At 40.6% G+C, this 19,090-nt stretch overlaps 1 protein-coding gene across 6 annotated transcripts in view; it reads right to left on the bottom strand.

The window, feature by feature from the left end:
• Positions 1-908: 908 nt before the first annotated feature.
• The window catches only part of FLRT2 (fibronectin leucine rich transmembrane protein 2), a 65,531-nt gene continuing 47,349 nt past the window's right edge, over positions 909-19,090 (bottom strand). For 4 of the 6 annotated variants that reach the window (XM_029911431.1, XM_024211894.2, XM_024211895.2 and 1 more), the window contains one exon: positions 909-5,553. In XM_029911431.1, coding sequence (XP_029767291.1) covers positions 3,148-5,133 — 1,986 coding nt within the window. In that variant the 5' untranslated portion in view covers positions 5,134-5,553 and the 3' untranslated portion in view covers positions 909-3,147. Of the gene's footprint in view, positions 5,554-11,304; positions 11,377-19,090 lie in introns of all 6 variants that reach the window. The other 2 variants (XM_024211896.2, XM_024211897.2) reach the window with 1 other exon arrangement.

Here is a 19,090-nt window from a genome sequence, read left to right as displayed (position 1 = left end):
TTAGCTAGTACTCCCAGTTCTTTCAATTTGTTTTTTAGGGAAATCTGGTATAAGTGGGTTTTTTTTTTCAACATAACGTTCATGTAAAATGAGTCCTATGAACACTCCATGCCAATATGTTTGCACAAGGGTTCACTACCCGAAGCCCAAACTCTGTCATCTTTGAAATTTCTTGGATTTCCCTCCTGCTGTTTATAAAAGTTCCCATCATCAGTCAGGGAGCAGAATTAATGACATGTGACTTAGCTGGCCCAGTCACGCACCATGAATAGTCCAAGATGTAGTCAAACTGAACAGTTTGTGAACAACCCCTCGTCTGTATCACATTCACATGAGTATTCATCAAACAATTTTGAATAGCAAGCACAATCATATCAATCAATCTGTGCATAGATAATTCATAATTGGAAATAAAAGGCTAAACTCATTGAAGAGGCAATTTGGTATGAATAATTCACCTAGCTCTAGTAACTACGATATACTAAGACCTAGTTCAGCTGATTATAATTACGGAAGAGAAAAGTACTTACGGTATCAGACATCGAAGCATGAAGTACCAGTACTGGTATACATACCAATGATTGGAACCATTATTAAATATGTGAGGTGGCTTTTTCAAACCAAACATATAATTAGCTATTTCAGTGAAATTAAATACTACATCCATGCCCAGAATGAATTCACTAACTCTACTTAATCTAAAATAAACTTTCATGTATACCGCATGCCACAGGTGTGTGCACATGCACATGTCTTGCTGCTCATCATGTGGGACCTTGGCAGCTAAAACATATTAAACTAACAAACAAAAAATACAGCCTTCTCTCAGTTATCTTGAGTAAATAGGTCACATACTAGGAAAAAACACTTTGCATAGACTTTTCTACCTAAAATTACACAATTTGAGATCATATGGCAGCCTTTTATTCAGCAAAATTTCAGTGACTTTACTATTACAGTAGCCACACAGGTTGCCTAAAATACCGGTTATAGCCGGAGAAAATAGCAAATATACAGAATATAGAATGGAATTCCCAAACGGGATTATAAAAGGTGTCGGTGGGGAGGGTGTAGTTCCTCAGATAATGATTGTACTTTGCCATCTACAACTAAAGATCAGATTAATCTCTTCAGTGCAGAAGCGAAATGTTTTCATGCCATTTTAGAAGTTGCACGCTCAAAGACTGCTGGGGTTCAGGGATGGGCATGGTGAAATTCACAGAGGAAAGGACCACAGCTCTCTCTCCCAACATACAAAGCCATCAATGATCATATAACCCCAAGTTTTTCAGAGTGATTTTGTTAAATCTTTAATTAATGGGCCACTTTAACTGGAATACCAACTTTTGCTGGACCTTTCTGTGGTCTCTGTAGCAAGCATGCATGCATGCATTACCTTCTCCCTTGGAAAAATGTTAGAAAACAAGCCCCGTGAGCTTTTTGTATGAGGGGCTTACTGATATTTGTGTGGTCTTCTTCCTCTTTGTTGTGAATTTGTGTGTGTTCCCTAGGCTCAGGAGACAGAGTGCGCCAAAGTGTAAAAAAAAAAAAAAAAGAATAAAAATCCATCACTGAGCTGGCAAGAGAACCAGAGCTTTTGGCAAGCACAGGAGTCAGGAGTTGCTGGAACCTTATGTAACTTTCCGAGCAACATCATGATTTTAGTAGAAGCATGATGTTCCATACAATCTGTGTCAAGCCCAGGGATGCAGAATTGATTCCAACTGAAGAGTTGAGGGCAGAAGAGAGCAAAATCTAGGCCCAAATACTACTTTTAAAGCACAGATCATTGTTGAAAAAGTGGCCAAAAGACTAAGGATTGAAGAAGGGAGAGTAAAAGGGGCAGTGGACTAGTATCCATGCAAATCCCTCAACTCACCAAATGTTTAGTTAGTGCCTGTCGCCATTCACCTAAAACAACAGGAATTTGATGTGATTATTTCATTGAAGTTAATTCAGTTCATAGCAGGTCTGAGAGCCTTTCAAAAAACAAACAAACAAACAAACAAAAGCTCTCTCACTTGCCAGGTAGCATCTTCCTAATTCTCTGTACTGAACTTTATTCAGGCCATTAAACCAATCAGGGCCTAATCCAAAATCCACAGAAGCCAGTGGAAGTCTTTCCATGGATCTCATTGGATTTTTGGATGAGGCTTTCAGTGATTTGGATAGGTATATTGCCATTAAGGCATGGCAAATCCTATAGGATTTGGACATTTGATGTCAATAGGAGTTGACGGCACTCAGCATCTCACAGGTCCAGGCCTTAACTGAACATGCTAGTTCTGCCAAAGTTGCTCTCTTAGAAGGTCATGTGATAGCTGATGAGCACCCTCATTTCCCATTGAAGTTGGTTAGAAAATGTGTAAAACTTCTTAATTTTAATGAAAAATGGGGAAAAAATTCTCATGAAAATGTATCTGATATTTTGGGACCATTTACTGACTAGCTCTTATGAATAGGAATACAGAGAACTCTGAATCTTGCAGAAAGTGTCTGATGCTTTTTTGTTTCCATCCATATCAGAAAAAAAGACAAAAAAAACCCACCACTGAAACAGCCTCTCTGGTAGCACTTCAGAACTCCCACTTCTAGGTGGAACCAGGAAATACAGAGACAGGTGAGAGTGACAAATGGGGAACAGAGTTACTCCAACTTGTTTGAACCTCAGTAGAAGTTCATTATGAGTTTGGGTGAGAGGGTTGTACTCATTTTATCAGAACTGGCTTTGCCCATCCCTAGTGACCCTGTTTTAATGAACACTTATGTCCCATACTACAGGACTACCTAGGGACCTACATCCTTCAGACAGCTTCGACAGCAAAGTGGTTAATGTTTGAAGAATGAGTCTCTCTATCCTTTGCCATGGCATTGGGTTCTTATTGTACAACCCTGTACAGTACTTCAGCAATATTTTTTTTAAAGATTTAAAAAGCAAAGAGTTACAAAACCATTTGCAATTAACTTGAAATAGAAAAGATAGCACTTTTTTTTAAATCCCATTATATAGTACACCGTATAAATTACAGAGTATTCAAATGCACAAATGCATCTGTGTAACATTTATCAAATGTAATTTTTTTGTGTGTGTATTTTTTTTCCAGAGTTTTTGCTCGTAGTTCTATGCATCTCGCTTTCCCCTCACTATCACGTATGACAGTGTTCCAGATCTGAGACACTGCTGTTGCAGTATCGCATGTTGTTGGGGATGTGGCAGTCTGTGTAGTTAATTCCCCCGTTTGGGGTATAAATGGGCTGCAGTCTGAAATCTCCTTTAAGGAGCTGATCGTTATTTAAGGAGACAATCTGGAAGCTGGTTTCCGTCATCTCCAGGATGGAGTTGTCCTTCTTGGTCCCCGCCTCACAATAGTCATCTTTCCGCCGGCCCCGGTTGTATTTCCACTTCTGGGAGGTGTAGCGCCCCTTTTTATGCATGTGCCAGCAAAAGATGCTGAGCAGGACCACAAGAACAAATATCACTGCACCCCCAATCAAGCCTGCCAGCAAAAAGGGGGAGCCCATATTCTGAGAAGTCGTCTGCTCATGGCTGGAGGCTGTGTTGCTGCCATTGTTTAAGTGGGAAGCCTTGGTTGTGGCTTCTGAACAGACAGTGTCTTCTCCAGCTCGGTAATTATTAAAAGCATCCAGTGGAACCAAACAAATCCTATAAGTGGATTTGGGTTCAAGATTCACCAAGCTTAAGTGTTGTTTCTCACCACTTACTATCCGTTCCTGGACAATGCCCCCTACCAGGCTGTGGCCCATTTTAACCCATGTGAGTTTGTACGCCATGACGGTAAAAAGGGACAGCCAGTTGACTTGGATGCAAGTGTCATTCACAAAATGGATGGAGAGTTGGATCCTTTCGGAAATGGGAGGTGTCACCATTTCTCCGCCCTCCCTGTCAGGCACAGTGGGGAGTGTGGATGTGATGGGTGGGAGAGGACTGTATTTATCACTTGGAGTTGGAACTGATGAAGTGGGAACCAGTGTGGTTGGCAAGGTGGTAGCAGGGGCTGGGGTGATAAGTGGCAGACCAGGAGTGGTGGTGGGGCATGACAACATATTCATATTGAGCTCCCTGACAGCCATACCTCGGACCTGTTCTGGTCCCTGGCACATAAAACCCCGGACATTGATGGATGAGGGAATAAATTTGAGCCATTCAGTGACCCATTTAATACTGCAGTCACATAACCAGGGATTATTCCGTGCAGTGAGCTGCTTCAGATTGTGGAGGTTATCAAAGACCCCTTTCACCAGCATCCGGAGCTGATTGTTGGAAATATCAAGCCGCTCCAGCTTGTGGAGGTTTGAAAAGGCTGAAAGTGGTATGTGGGTTATCTGGTTGTCCTGCAGGTAAAGCCTCAGCAGATATGTACCTGGAAGATCAGGGGGAGGGTAGGATAGTGAATTCCGTACTATTGAGAATTCCTTGAGCTTGGTCAGATGGCTGAAGGTGCCCTCAGCTATACCTTTATTGGTAAGGAGATTGCCATCCACAATAAGACGTTCCAAGCTCGTGAGATTCTGGAAGGCCATGTCTGAAATTATGGCAATTCGGTTTTCATCAACTCGTAATTCTTGTAAGTCCACTGGAAGGCCAACTGGTACACTGCTCAAGTGATTCTTAGACAAGAACAGAAGCTTGAGGCTGACAGCTTCCCGAAATGCTCCATCCTCAACCCCTACAGTAGAGATGGAGTTGTCATCTAGGTGCAGCTCTTCCAGCTTCAGGAGCTGGGCCAGGGCAGCCCGAGAAATGGTTTGAATGTTGTTTTCCTGCAGGTGAAGAACCCTGACATTCTTGGGCAGGTTCATGGGAAACTCATCCAATTGGTTGCCATATAGGTAGACCGTGTGCACAGACTGGACGTTGTGCAGCTCTGCAGGGAATCCAGCATTATTAATTTGGTTATTGTGGAGGTAGAGTACGGTTACACCCTCCGGTATCCCAAGAGGCACTGAGGTCAAGCTTCGCTCATTACAGTAGACAAAGTTTCGATCACAGCGGCACACATTTGGACAGGCCAGAGTTTTGGAGACCTGCATGCAGAGCCCCAGGGAAATTATGAGCCAGGATTTCAGGAAAGCAGCCCAATCTTTGGGCCACATTCTCGTCCACAGGCCCATTTTGAACTTAAAGAAACAGAATACCAAAGAAAGAGAAATTAAAACAATGATAAAGAACAGGTAGTGAAAACTCAGATTGTTGGAATCGGCTTGTATTTGTGTCCAGTGATCAGGTCAGAGGTAAAGTCCAGGAGGCTAACTGTGAAATAATCCTTTTATGATTGGCCTTCTGCTCTTCATAGGAAAGCCACAGTCTGATTAGCCAGGGTTACACACTTTGCTGCCTTCCTCCATGTGTGCTGAAAGAAGCAATAGCTGTGTCTTTCAAGGTAAGCAACCGGCAATTTAAAGCTACCAAAAGTCGTCAGGAGAAAGGTTGGCTGGACCAGTAGTTCCTTTCTCTGAAGCAACGTAGTGGTGCACTCAGCTTTCTTCAGCCTCCAAGGTCTTCATTTCAGCTTGATGATGGATCTGAGAAGCCTGTTAAAGAAAAGCAAGAGAGGAAATTAAATAACATGATATGTTTAATAGAGAAGAACATCAATGGAAGAATATTCTGTTCACACAGCATATAACTCTTTTGGCATTTTGGAAATAGCTATGCTATTAAACAGTGGGCTAATATTACTACAGAAATATTCTAATAATAGATTCGATCCAAACCCCTTTGCGGTGATGGAAGTGCAATGAAAATTAACCACTTCACTGTCAAAAGCTGAGACTGAAAGTGTTAGTTAGCGTCACTAATAAAGTGCATTATTCAGTCCCCTGAAGGCTACACTAATAACACATTAAGAACTGGATTTCTTTGCTTGCAGTATTAGGAGGGATTATTTCCCCAGACTGATGAATTTTCTCACTCTGATAGACATAAAATGATTGGGGGGGGAAGTGAGCTGATCCACTAGCAAATGGAACTGTGGCATTAGCTACTTTGTTATCATATTTGATATCAGATTTGTTTTATCCATTTATTGTCCCACAAGGAAAACTCCTAATCTATTTTCAGCCAGGGGGAAAAGGGGAGTACAGAACATAAATATTCTTACAAAGGAGTCCGTAGATGGCCTTCTCACTACAAGCCATACAGCTTAAACATGTGCAACCACCAGGTATTCGTTTCTGCTTCTAAGCTACATGCTGTGAATGTTTGTTACATTGACAGAGTATATGAAAATTGGGACTAGTTTGTAAAGAAAAGTCTTTGGAAAGCCAATGCAGTGAGTACAAATCACAGTTCTTATGATGTTGTCATGATATTTAATTTACATCATTTCATTCCAACCCTTTTTATTCCCCACAGTGATCTGTTCTATATATTTTCACATGAGGTGAATGGGTCTATTGTAAAAAATGGATCAGACTTTCATTTGTGCACAAGTCCAACTCCTGAGTGCACAGACCCTAATGAATGTGTGCAATCCATGATTTCAGTGAGGTTTGGATCAGTTCCTTATGTTTGCCTATAACATTCTCAGACTCTTGTCCTACCATGATCTATTTAACATATTAAAACTCATACATTTTATTTTTAAAAGGCTTAAGTATTTTCTCCTTTTGAAAAAGAAAAAAGAAATTGACTCTGTCTCTTTGAGTCAATAAGAGGTATGTCATTGACATCAATGGGAAGAGGATCAAGCCCTAATTAATGAATCACACTGTATGCTTTTTCTTTTCATTTAATCTCCTTTTCTAATCTGTTCTGTTCAGATCTCTCCATATTCTCATGTACAGGGCCGGCTCCAGGCACCAGTGAAGGAAGCAGGTGCTTGGGGCGGCTAATGGAAAGGGGCGGCATGTGTGGGTCTTCGGGGGCAATTCGGCGGCGGGTCCCTCTCGGAGGGAAGGACCTGCCACTGAATTGCCATTGAAGAATGAAGCGGCGTGGTAGAGCTGCCGCCAAAGTGCTGCCGATCGTGGCTTTATCTTTTTTTTTTTTTTTGCTTTGCTGCTTGGGGCGGCAAAAAAGCTGGAGCCGGCCCTGCCCATTTACTTCCTTCTCTGCCCCAGTGCACTCTAAGTATCTACAATTTCACCTTAATGGATTATCAGCAGATCATCTGAGTATTTTTACTAAAACTATCAGCAGTGAAATAGTTAATAATGCTGGCACTCACACTGACATCATTAGACTTAAGAACTAATATTCCATTGAGAGGAATAAGGTAGTTTACACCTGTCAAAGTTATTATTTTATGATATCAGCAGAGATTCAGAAATGCAACACTGTAGCAGTTCATATTTGGAGGGTTTTCTTTGCATCCATGAAAGTTAGAAACTTATTTTATTTAAAATGAAGCTTAGATTCTGCTACATAGGTCTATGACAGAGGGTGGATTCTGCAGATAATTCCTTTGCACTAGAATACATGAGATTTTGAACATATGTTTTTTCTCCCCTGCTTGTGTCTCTTAATTTCTCTCTCTTTATGATATTATTTATTATTCAACTTTATAACTGAATTATTTCACTCTGTAAAGCAATTTGGAATACAGTAGCTATGAAAGATACTTCATGAGTAGGGCCCTTCGTTTTCAGTTTTTATTTTATTTAATTTTTCCTGGGAATTTATCAGTGTTTATTACCACAACAACAAAAACAGGTGAAAATCAGTGCAAAAAACTATTAATAATTTTTCTGGATAAATATCAGGGTTTATTTTGGTGGACGGAAAGACGGGAAAAAGTATTTAGTAGATTAATGCTTTGAATTCCGTTGATCAATGTGATTTGCCGCAGAACAAAAACAGAACTCAAAACACAAGGCCAACTCTGAGTTTAAGAAAACAATATATCTCTAATACCCAAATAAAACTTTTCATCTGAATAAACAGTTTACTGTTGTAGACTTAGAACTATTAGCCTATAAATGTTTACATTTAATAATTGGGCCACATCCTTAGCTGCACATTCACTGAACTTCAGCCTTTTCTCCTGTTTTTGTCTTTTTAAAACTTTCAAATACTTCCTTGTGTTCTGAAACGTATTCTGATACAGACTTTTGTTTTCTTCCCATTTTAGTGTGTCAGATCTTTAAACCATTATCTGCTAACAGCTTGAAATGTGTGTGTGATGGGAGTAAGATTCATCAGTACATTCAGATGCTCATGCCCTTCAAAGATTGTGTACATGCCTATTTGTTTATTGTGTGTATCTTCTAGACTAACACATAGCCTTACTTCAACAGGCAGCTTTGCATATACACACAGACTAATGTATTATAGTAATACATATATCTCATGCAATGTATTGTATTTTCCTACTAAAACAAGTAATTTTTATATATTTGAATTATACAAAAGTAGGGTGAAAATCAGAAAAAAATGAATAATACTTTTTGTAAAACCCAGTAATTTTTTGGTAAAAATCGTTTTAAGCTGAAAACGAAGGAGCTTATACATGAGGTAGTGTTGCCTTGTTAAAGCTACATTGTCCCTAATACTTAAGTCTCTGTACAGATTTTTTTTAAATAATTGCATTACCCTACCACACCTTGCTTAACGCAATCTGAAATTCGTGAGCCAAATCCTGAGGTGCTGATCATCCATTGACCTCAGCTGAAATTGCAGGTGCTCGGTTCTTTTCAGGATTTGGCCCAAAATACAACTGTTGAAAGAATGTCTCTTCAAAAAGAAATATGAGTAATTACAATAGGCACTCAGTATGGTATTGAGGGGCACAGGAAAACCTAGCCAGATAAGAATATCCTCTTTAAAAACCGTTGTCTCTTTTCAAATAGCATAGTGGCATCCATCTCTAAATGTAGTGCAAGAAATTTAATTCAGGAGCAAACAGCATCTTAAAGCTTATATCTGTACTTCTGCCATACACTGTACAGTGTCCCCCAAATGCTGCCCTTGGGAACACTACGGCTTGGGAGTTTAGTAACTGTGTTTTGGAGCCGAGATATTATAACCTTACAACAGGAAACTTTGTACTTGAAGATTATTGTGGTTATTTAGAAGGCTCATCAGGTATCAGCCCCTAGGCTAAAACAGTCAGAGCTAAAAAGCAAGCACCAGAATAGTCTCCTAGCTTATTATTATGCATCCAAATGATAAATTTACCACATGCCTCTACTCTAAGACATGCTCCTATAGAAACAGAAAGATTAGTTAACCTGCTGCTCAAGGCTTTGCTCTCTTGCAGGCCTATTTCAGTCAAACGCGGCTTCTTTTCAATTATGTAAAATGACGTGATGCTGTAGAGAAACTCTAACAGGATTACATTCTAACGTGAGTCTCAGGGTGACAGTTTATCCTCCTTTAATATGACCAGGCTCCAATCTAGATCATGCTGTCCTGATCAGTCAGGATAATTTCTATATAAAATGATGTTGGGCTCACAGAGCCTTTTTCGAGACGCTTGGGACCACACAGAGTGACAGTGGCTCCTGCACTCCTGTTCTGTGATTGGAAGTAGCCTGTGTGTGTCAGCAGCAGTGTCTAAAAGAGAGACCACACAGTACTGTGGTTGTTCCTCCAGTCGCTAAAGAGATTGGGCTTAATTCCGCCCTGGCATATGTTGGAGAGCCCACCTGGAGAGGGATTGCCAGGCAATCACAGCTTCTGCCTTCACAAGAAGCCCACAGGGGGTCACAGTCGCACTGAAAGTAAGTGTAATTTATATAGGCCTTGTATTGGCCCCAAGCAATGGGATGACTTTCACCCTCACAGAGGAAGCTCATGAAGAAAGAGATTATAATTCCTACCTAGTAAAGAAACGCAACACACTCAACGCTGCTCATTAGGTAATACACTTAGAAGATCTTCGATTGACCAGTTACTTAAGAATACCAGCATTGGCTACACTCACAAGAAGCTGGTGCTTTGGGGTTTATCTCTTGCGGTTACACAGGTTTTGCCTTCATAAATCTCTTAAAAGTTTCCTGCAACATGTTTTCTCCCCTTTCATCTGCTGTGGAAGTGACTCTGTTTTATTAATTCCAGGATTCTAAACTTCAGCCAGTGGTGGTTAATAAACTGAGACTATAAAACTCATAGTACAGAAAATAGGCATTGTCACTCAGTCAGTAACCACCGCTGATTGTATTAAGCAACAGCACAAGGACAAATCTAATCAGACATTTATGACTTCAGTGTTGACTGTGGTGTGACAAAGGAAAAGAATAGGAGCAAAGGTGAAAATGAAAGGGAAATATTTTATCTCAGTATCATGCTGCAATCGTTATTATTAGTGTTAGATATATATTTTACAGTAGAACTCAGAGACCCCAATCCAAATGGAAACTCCTTTATGTTAGGAGCTGTACTATAGGTCTCTACTCCAAATTGCTGAAAATGTAAGCTGAGGCTTACAGGTTAAAGAATAGGCAATCTGCTTGGTTAAACAAAATAACACTGCAGGCAGGGGCGGCTCCAGGCACCAATGCAGCAAGCGCGTGCCTGGGGCGGCAAGCCGCGGGGGGCGACCTGCCGGTCGCTGGGAGAATGGTAGGCAGGCGGCTTTCAGCAGCGTGCCTGCGGGAGGTCCGCCGGTCCCATGGCTTCAGCGGCAATTCGGCAGCAGGGACGCCGATGGCACGGCACCTGCGAACCTCCCACAGGCATGCCGCCGAATCCGCGTGACCAGCGGACCGCCCGCAGGCGCGCCACCGAAAGCCGCCTGCCTGCCATGCTTGGGGCGGCAAATAACATAGAGCCGCCCCTAACTGCAGGGGATACAGTCACAGTTCAATCCATGCCTAAGCAAACTCCAAGGAATTGGAAAAACTGAAGCCATTGATCTGTGGTTAATTTTCAACACTGAAGGCAGGTAAAATACTAACAAATACTCACACGTTCTCCCATTTCTGTGCTAAGGTCAGGAAGGCAACTATTGTCTCCTCATTCAGATCCTCCCAACCCCCACCCCAAAGACCTTCTTTCATGATGTGTACAAGAAACTAGCTTACCATCTGCTAGTAAACTGATCATTTGTGGAGGTCAAATTTTGGAGGGAGGAAAATTGAGGCACTCTGCATGGCCAAAGCTCAGCACTTTATTTTAGCCAATTTCATTATTTGGGGGCAAATGATTCATGAATTACAAATGATTTTGGTTGGCAAAACTCAGACACTGGATCTGAAGTTGAGATTTGCTGCTGGAGAGAACTGTGGGGGAAGGGTAGGGAGAGGGGATCTAGTGTGTTTAACTTAAAATAGAACCATCAATAACGAAATAAATACATGTGCCCGTCATCACCCTAATCACTGTTGTATCCTTTCCCTCACCTCCACAGCCTTTATCTTTCACAGCAGGGACTGTGTCTTCCCCTCTGGAAAGGGCCCAGCACATTTCAGACCCTAGTGAAGTAGAAATAATAAACACTCAGAAGATACAAAGGGTCAAATAATAGGGATGAATGAACTGTTTCGGAATAAATAAGAACACACATACACACACTTTATGTACCTATGTTTGAAAATTGCAGCTTAAGGGCCTGATCTTGCAACCACTGAAGTCAATGGCAAAGCTGCCATTCACTTCTTGGGAGGAGCTCCCCTTAAACATCTTCAAAGCTACCTTGTCCTCCTTCAAATCCAGACAGGATGGCTAAAGTTAGGCACCTTGTGTGCAGAGATCACAGCCAGTCATCCTGCCCAATATTATCTTATTGTTTCCTTGTGCTCTCCTATCTATGTGCATCCACCTCTTATACTTAGCCTGTAAGTTCTTTGGGACAAGGACTTCTCTCTTTGTTCTGCATTTGTACAGTGCCTAGCACAATAGGGTCCTGATCCATGACTAGGGCTCCTAGGTGCCATCACCTACTACTATTTCAGTGGTACAGGAAATCCTGACTCCTTGTCCAATATTCCAATCACCCAGCAACAATTTGCCTGGAGATGCTTACATTTTCCTAGACCTGCCCTGACTGTATCTATACCTTGCATATTATAAGTGACAATGCAAGCAGCAACCAAAAAGTTAAATGATAAATCCACCCTCATTTAGAACTATTACAAGTGAATCAATCCTATTCAGCATAAATCTATTCTGAATACATCTATTGTGTCCTAGAGTAGAATAAGGTCATAATCAAGTCATGATCTCACCTCACACCTTTATCATGTACAGTAAGTACAAGACCATTATGTACAAAACTGAATAACAGCAAGAAGAAAAAAATCTAATTACATTCCTTTGGAGCCTAGAATAGTCTGTGTTACAGCCACTTGGACCTGTTTTTATATCATCTGATAACAAAAGATAATTATGGAATAATACATGCTACAGCCCTCTGTCTATATAAATCCTGTATATGCTCATTCTCAATGCACACCTACAAATGAATGACATTATGTTCTCCTAAATTGATTAAGAGACTAAGATGATGATTTATTTTATGTCTTTCATATGAGTTATTTGGTTTTGAAACTGGAATTGGAAAATTCATGGCATAAGATCTATGCATCAAAGGAGTTGATCAGAATATAAATGGAAACATTATCAAAGAACCAACGTGCCTTTTTAACAAGCCTTATCACATGTACCCATAGATAGGTCAGTCTCTCTCTCTCTCTCTCTCTCTCTCTCTCTAGCTGTATGGGAGAGGAGGAAAAAGGTAGGAGTGGAAAGATGTTCCATCCTTGATCTCCCCTTATCCTAAAGGAGATATCCCTTTCTAGATGACTGTCTGCTGGGGAAAGGAAAACATAAGTTATCGCCTTGCAGCTGCTGTAGAGCAGACACAGTGAAGGCCATGGAGGCAGATTTTCTGCAAGCAAGGTAACAGTCCCACAGCAATACTGAGGCTGTTATCAAAATGACTCAGCAGATGTAAGTAGATATTTCTGCCCCCAAATCTTCCTCTTTTCACACCTGTTTAATTGATGAGGACATTTCTGCTTTTGCTTGCCAACCAGCACTGACAATTTTTCTCATAAACACTGCTACAGCACCTTGCTGGAGGAAATTTAAATGAATTTGGGCTGGCATTGCTGTGGACATGTCAGCATATTCTTGAAGACAATTTAAGAAATGGTGCTAATGATAAAATGCATTTAAGAAGACTTCAGACATAGCATCTTTGTACTCCTTTTATCTCCATCAAACTATAGCCATACAAATTATTTATTTTAAAGAGAAATTTCTTATAAAGACACAAGCTTCAGGAAATCCCTTAATTAAAAACAAAACAAATCATGATGCTATCATTGACAAAAGCTTTATCTTTTTGAAATTCAGGCCATGTTCAGATTCCCTGAAGTTGCCAACTGACAGCAACCCACATCAGCTATCTTTGTAGCTGCCACTAGGGGGACCTATTACGGCAGCAAACTTTTTTTTCTCCACCAAAACAAAATAAAACAAAACACATCCCAAACCACTTTGGGAAACAGGGAGCCTGTACAGCAGGGATGGGCTCCACCTAAACCAAATGGAATCAGTTTGCTGGCTCTTAAAATTAGAGCAGTTTTCAAACTAAGGGCTGGGGGGAGGGGGGAGGAGCCGACAGGTGTGGAGGAGCAGACAGAGACATCCCTTAGGTGAGGATCTATTAATAGAGATTCTCTATGGCCTAGTAAGGAGGAGAGGAATCATTAAGAAAGGGATAGATAATAAGACAGAAAATATCATGTTGCCTCTATATAAATCGATGGTATGCTCACATCTTGAATACTGCGTGCATATGTGGCCACCCCATCTCAAAAAGTTATACTGGAATTTGGAAAAGGTTCAGAAAGGGGTAACAAAAATTATTAGGGATCTGGAACGGCTTCCATATGAGGAGAGATTAATAAGACTGGGAGTTTGCAGCTTGGAAAAGAGACGACTAAGGGGGATATGACAGAGGTCTATAAAATCATGACTGGTGTGCAGAAAGTAAATAAGGAAATGTTATTTACTCCTTCTCATAACACAAGAACTAGGGGCCACTAAATGAAATTAATAAGCAACAGGTTTAAAACAAACAAAAGTAAATATTTCTTCACACAATGCACAGTCAACCTGTGGAACTCCTTGCCAGAGGATATTGTGAAGGCCAAGACAATAACAGAGTTCAAAAAAGAACTAGATAAATTCATGGAGGATAGGTCCATCAATGGCTGTTAGCCAGGATGGGCAGGGATGGTGCCCTTAGCCTCTGTTTGGCAGAAGCTGGGAATGGGCAACAGGTGATGGATCACTTGATGATTACCTGTTCCGTTCATTCCCTCTGGGGCACCTGGCATCGGAAGACAGGACACTGGGCTAGATGGACCTTTGGTCTGACCCAGTATAGCCATTCTTATGTACATCTATGAATATTTTACTCACCTCCCCCCCGCCCCGTCTTGTTTCTCCCCTTCCACCGCCTATTTACTGATTGGTAGCAAAAATGTCTTGGAATGTTAGTTTTGCAAAATTGCTCTCAATCAAGCTATCAGGTGATGGACTATTAGAGCTACTGAGAAAAAAAATTGTTAAAACAGTTTTCCATTAGAAAAAGATTTTTCAATAAAACCTTTCTTCATGAAATGGTGTTGATTTCAATGAACATTAGTTTTGGGGGGGGGAGAGGGAAACAAACAAACAAACAAAAAACGGAAAACAAGTGCCCAAAATGTCAAAATATCTTGTTTTGATTTTTCATTTTGAAATAACTTTATTTTGAAATGTATTTTATTTTGTATTTTTTTTAAAATAAAGATTGAAATTGAAGAATTGGGTGAGGAGGGGTGATTTATTGAAATGAAACATTTTGGTTGACCCAAAACATTTTTTTTATTTCTATTTAGCAAAAAGTTTTGATTGGGGGAGTATTTTTTCTTTGAAATCTCAAAAATTTTCATGAGACAGAAAATCCATTTTCTGACCAGCACTATAGACAACCCATTTAACCAATAAAAATTAATCTTTCTACTGTTATTACATATTAAATATATTTTGCTTGTATTTATTTATGCTATCCCATCCTCCATCCTCCATGTCAATGAGGGCATTTTCTGCATTAAAAAAATATATAGTTCCAGTGTAGTTTGTGTGTCTGTCTCTCTGTGTGTTTGGGGCTGTGTGTGGGGGGAGGGGGCAGGGGGGAGTAGGAAGATGCTGGATTTGGGGGCCTTGTGCAAGCGGTTTGCATTCCTGATGGAGCCCAGATACATCAGGATTTCCACTTTTCCCCAAGTGGTAGAAAACAATGGCAAGCCAACGGAGAGGACTAGTGAATCCATAGCTATGTGGTTCCACTGGTCATTACACCTCATGGACCAGGGTGAAGCAGGAGTAGGAATTGTGCTATAAAGGGTTAAGATAAAACAGGAAGTTCAAAGTTGACACAAATCCTGTAGACACTATGCAGTGCCACACTTTCCATTGACTCGCTCTCTCAAACACACACACACATACACACTCTTTGAATTTCAGAAATAGGAGTCCACTGCACCAGCCTCTGGACACCTTTACATAGTAAAAAATATCATTAAATATCGAAGACACAACATATGGCCTACCATAAGCAGCATTAATGGACATTGACCTCTTGTCCATCCCAATTTATCTTTTAAATCTCCTTCAGATCTTACCCACTCTCAAATAAATGCCTGGATATACAAACCAACCTTACACCATGCTTTAAAGATCAACAGCCTGAGGCCCTAGAAGAGCCAGAAGGGGCGTGAGTTTTAAATCTGAAAATACTGTACCAAGAAGTTCCTGCCTGTAGTCTCCAGAGTTCAAATCTAGGGTCTGTCAACAGGAGCTACCTCAGCTGATCTCAATTGTCAGAGCAGAGAGAGATCCAGTGAGGACACAGATCATGTATGTATCTTTTCAAATTAAAACCATTTATAAGCACATATGAAGCCAATGTAGCGTACCAAGCACAGGCAGACCAAATAGGCTGCCACGTTTTGCACAAGCTGGAGCTTCTGCATGGTATTCAGTGGCAGCCCCAAGTCTGTGAGGGCCCAAGCACCCTTGTATAAGGAAATATCTGTATTTTCAGTATAAAACTGCCGAGTGCTGCTCCCTTTGCCAGTCTCACGCCAGATGGTCACTTCCATGCTATTTTCACTCAAGCATGCAGAGAGGAACAGATGATCACCTCCAAGACTGATATTAAATGGAGATCCACATCTCATAGGATAATTCTACTCAACAGACCAGTTTTTATCTCTATTAACCTTTCCCCAAGGCCAAGTTTGTCAGACTCTTCATCACTTTAATCCCATACAGATTGAAACTTTGTAAATGTGTGTGTGTGTTGAGGAGATTAAGTTGGTGATTTATTACACAAATCTTTCACCTCAGAAGATCTGATTTCCTATCTGGATTCCATCATAGATTAAATGGGTTTGATAGGTCTCACCTTAGCTTCTTGCCTGGTAGTTTCCACTCAGTTGAAACTGAAAATTAGACTATCAAAGGGGTGTGATGATGGATCTCTGGAATGAGAGTGTGTGGAAGTGGGAGTTGGAGAAAAAATGAAGCTGACATGTAGAACTGGTTGAATATTTTCAGTGAAATGTATGTTCATTGAAATACGCTGTTTCATTGAACTGAAATGTTTCACAAAGACGTATCTACTTTATCGAAGTTTTGAGTGGGATGTTTTCTCAGATCCTGGGCTCTCTGGTCACTTCTGACCAGAAAGAGAGAGAAATAAAAAATCCTGTCCTTTTTTTATTTAAAAACAGGCATTTTGACACAATTCCATTTCATGGAAACGTTCAAAAGCTGGCCAGAAGATGATAACTACATTTGTCCAGTGTGGAACAACAACAGATTTAGAAACTCAAAAGTTGTTGCAAAATGTAGTTGTCATCTTCTGGCCAGCTCTATTTGCATGGCAAGAGAGTAAAAATGAGTCCTTTTGTTTGCTTTCTTGATCCTTCTCCAGAGAGCTTAGATCTTTCTATGACAAAAACTTGGCATGTCTGTTTGGTAAAACTAATAACACCAAATTAATTAAAAGAATCCCTCTCTCTGAACACAGACACTCTGTACTGCATTTAGCATAATGAATTTTGTACTGAGAAAAAGGAAGGCAACCTGCTGTTTCTTTGCAAGCAAATTGGTCTCTACCTATAAATTATTCTACACAGTGAAGCAAACAGTTTGCTTTTATCTAGAGATATGTGGGCAGCCTGGCAAAAAAAATCTGTGGATAATTTGAAAAAGCTGCTTTTAGTGACCTAAGTGACTAAACATTGCTTCAGTGGAGGCAACATCTTGACACATTTTAAATGTGTTGCATGGTGTGCTACATCATTGATGAGATTCTGCACTGTGTTACATTAGCATAGGTGAGGGTGTCATTCACTTAGGGTCTCTGGAAAATGAGTGTGGTTGCCTCTTTCTTATCTTCCTTATGACATGGGGCAAAGGGTATACTCCAACCACACTCCAATCTGTAGGACAGTGTTTCTCCACCGCTGGTACCTGAATTCTCCCTGACAGTTTAGGAAGGCAGCAAGCCAGTCCCCGATATCTGAAAGGTTGAGAAACACTGGACTAGGATACGTTGATATGAATAAAGTTGTAAGCACCACAGCTACACATATATAATACCATCTCAGTCAAATGGAGCCCACCATTTCCCCCTTCCATATTACTTGCACACAGTGCCTTCCCAGCTTTCAGCACCACTCCATAAGCACTGCTGAGGAGTTATTAAGAAAAAATAATATTTCCTGCACCCTAACTGAGAGGAGCCCATCACTGATGCTTTAAACATGTATGGGCCCACTGAAGAGAAGGTGTTCCCCAGGTAAAGCCTGAATCCTACTGTACATTACACGGTCTCTGGAACAGGCAAAGGTGATGCTATTGAAAGAAAGAAATGGAGATTTTTTTTTAAATCATTATAATTAGATAATCTGTTAACAGAAAAGGGGAAAGGTATTAAAAAGGTGGATGAAGAATGTACAAAGTATTTGCAACCCCTGCTAGCATCTGAGCAACTGAATTATTCATGAGCTGTACAGTAGCTCTGCACCAACTGTGGCTAAAAATGGTTTGATTTTGTAATGTTTTCTTAGTGACTCCACAAAAATTCTTCACACCCACATGGTTAAAAGAGCAATTCTTCCACTGTTCCAATGCCCAGCACAATGGAGTCCTGCTCCACAACTGGGGCTACTAGATGCTATCACATCACAAATCATAAATAACAAACCTCATTTCCAAGCCCATTTTACAGCCTCACTTGTGCCTCACACATTCAGTGGCGTTCTCATAAAACCTACTGTTTCTGTGGACTTTCCTACCAGCGATGACATTCTCTACAATATTTGTGGTAAAAAAACACCAAAGAGACAGTTGAAGTGAATCACTTTAGAAATTTTGATGAACAGTCGCCATTTTAAAGAGGATTCTTGTAGCTCTACTGTTAACTTTTTATGTGTTTTTTTTTAAATGATACAGTTAATTTTGTTGGTATAGTAATTTCCCCTCCCCCCCCCCCCGTTTTTTCATCTGTCCCAGAATTTTCCCATTCCAGCCAAGTCCCAAAATGCTGAGAGGGACTAAATTTACTCTATATGTTGCTACCCATTTTTGACAATGAGTGTGTCCTACCTCCTCTTTTCAGGATTCATGGCCAGAGCCATGTTGTCCCCTTCTCCCTCCTCCCCTCCCCCCGCAAATATGCAGATTCAAGGAATGATAGAATCAAATAAAACAGAGGTAAAGGAAGGTCTTGTGCTTAAAGCACTTGCTGGGTACTCAAGGATCTTTACAAATCTGGCCCTGTTTGACTTGCCCAACGTCACAAAGAAAATCTCTGGCACGACTAGGAACTGAACCAAGATCTCCTAACTGCCATTGATTTGTATGGATATTAGGTGCCTAATATCTTCACAAATCTGGTCTTTAATCTCACTGTGCCTCAGTTCTCCATTGGTCAAATTACACTTCATTTCCCCCAACTTTTGCTCTGTCTTGTCTATTTTACTGGTAAGGTCTTTGGGCAGGAACTGTCTCTCTTTCTGTGTGTATGTACAGTGCTTAGCACAATGGGGCCCTGATCTCAGCTACAAGTACAAATAATAGCAGTACACATAATAAAGCCGAAGAAGAAGAAAGTACAAG

This window comes from Terrapene carolina, unplaced genomic scaffold (assembly GCF_002925995.2).
Source record: "Terrapene carolina triunguis isolate 2854851 unplaced genomic scaffold, T_m_triunguis-2.0 Scaffold96, whole genome shotgun sequence".
Taxonomy (NCBI): domain Eukaryota; kingdom Metazoa; phylum Chordata; order Testudines; family Emydidae; genus Terrapene; species Terrapene triunguis.
This window is presented reverse-complemented; position numbering and strand designations above follow the sequence as displayed.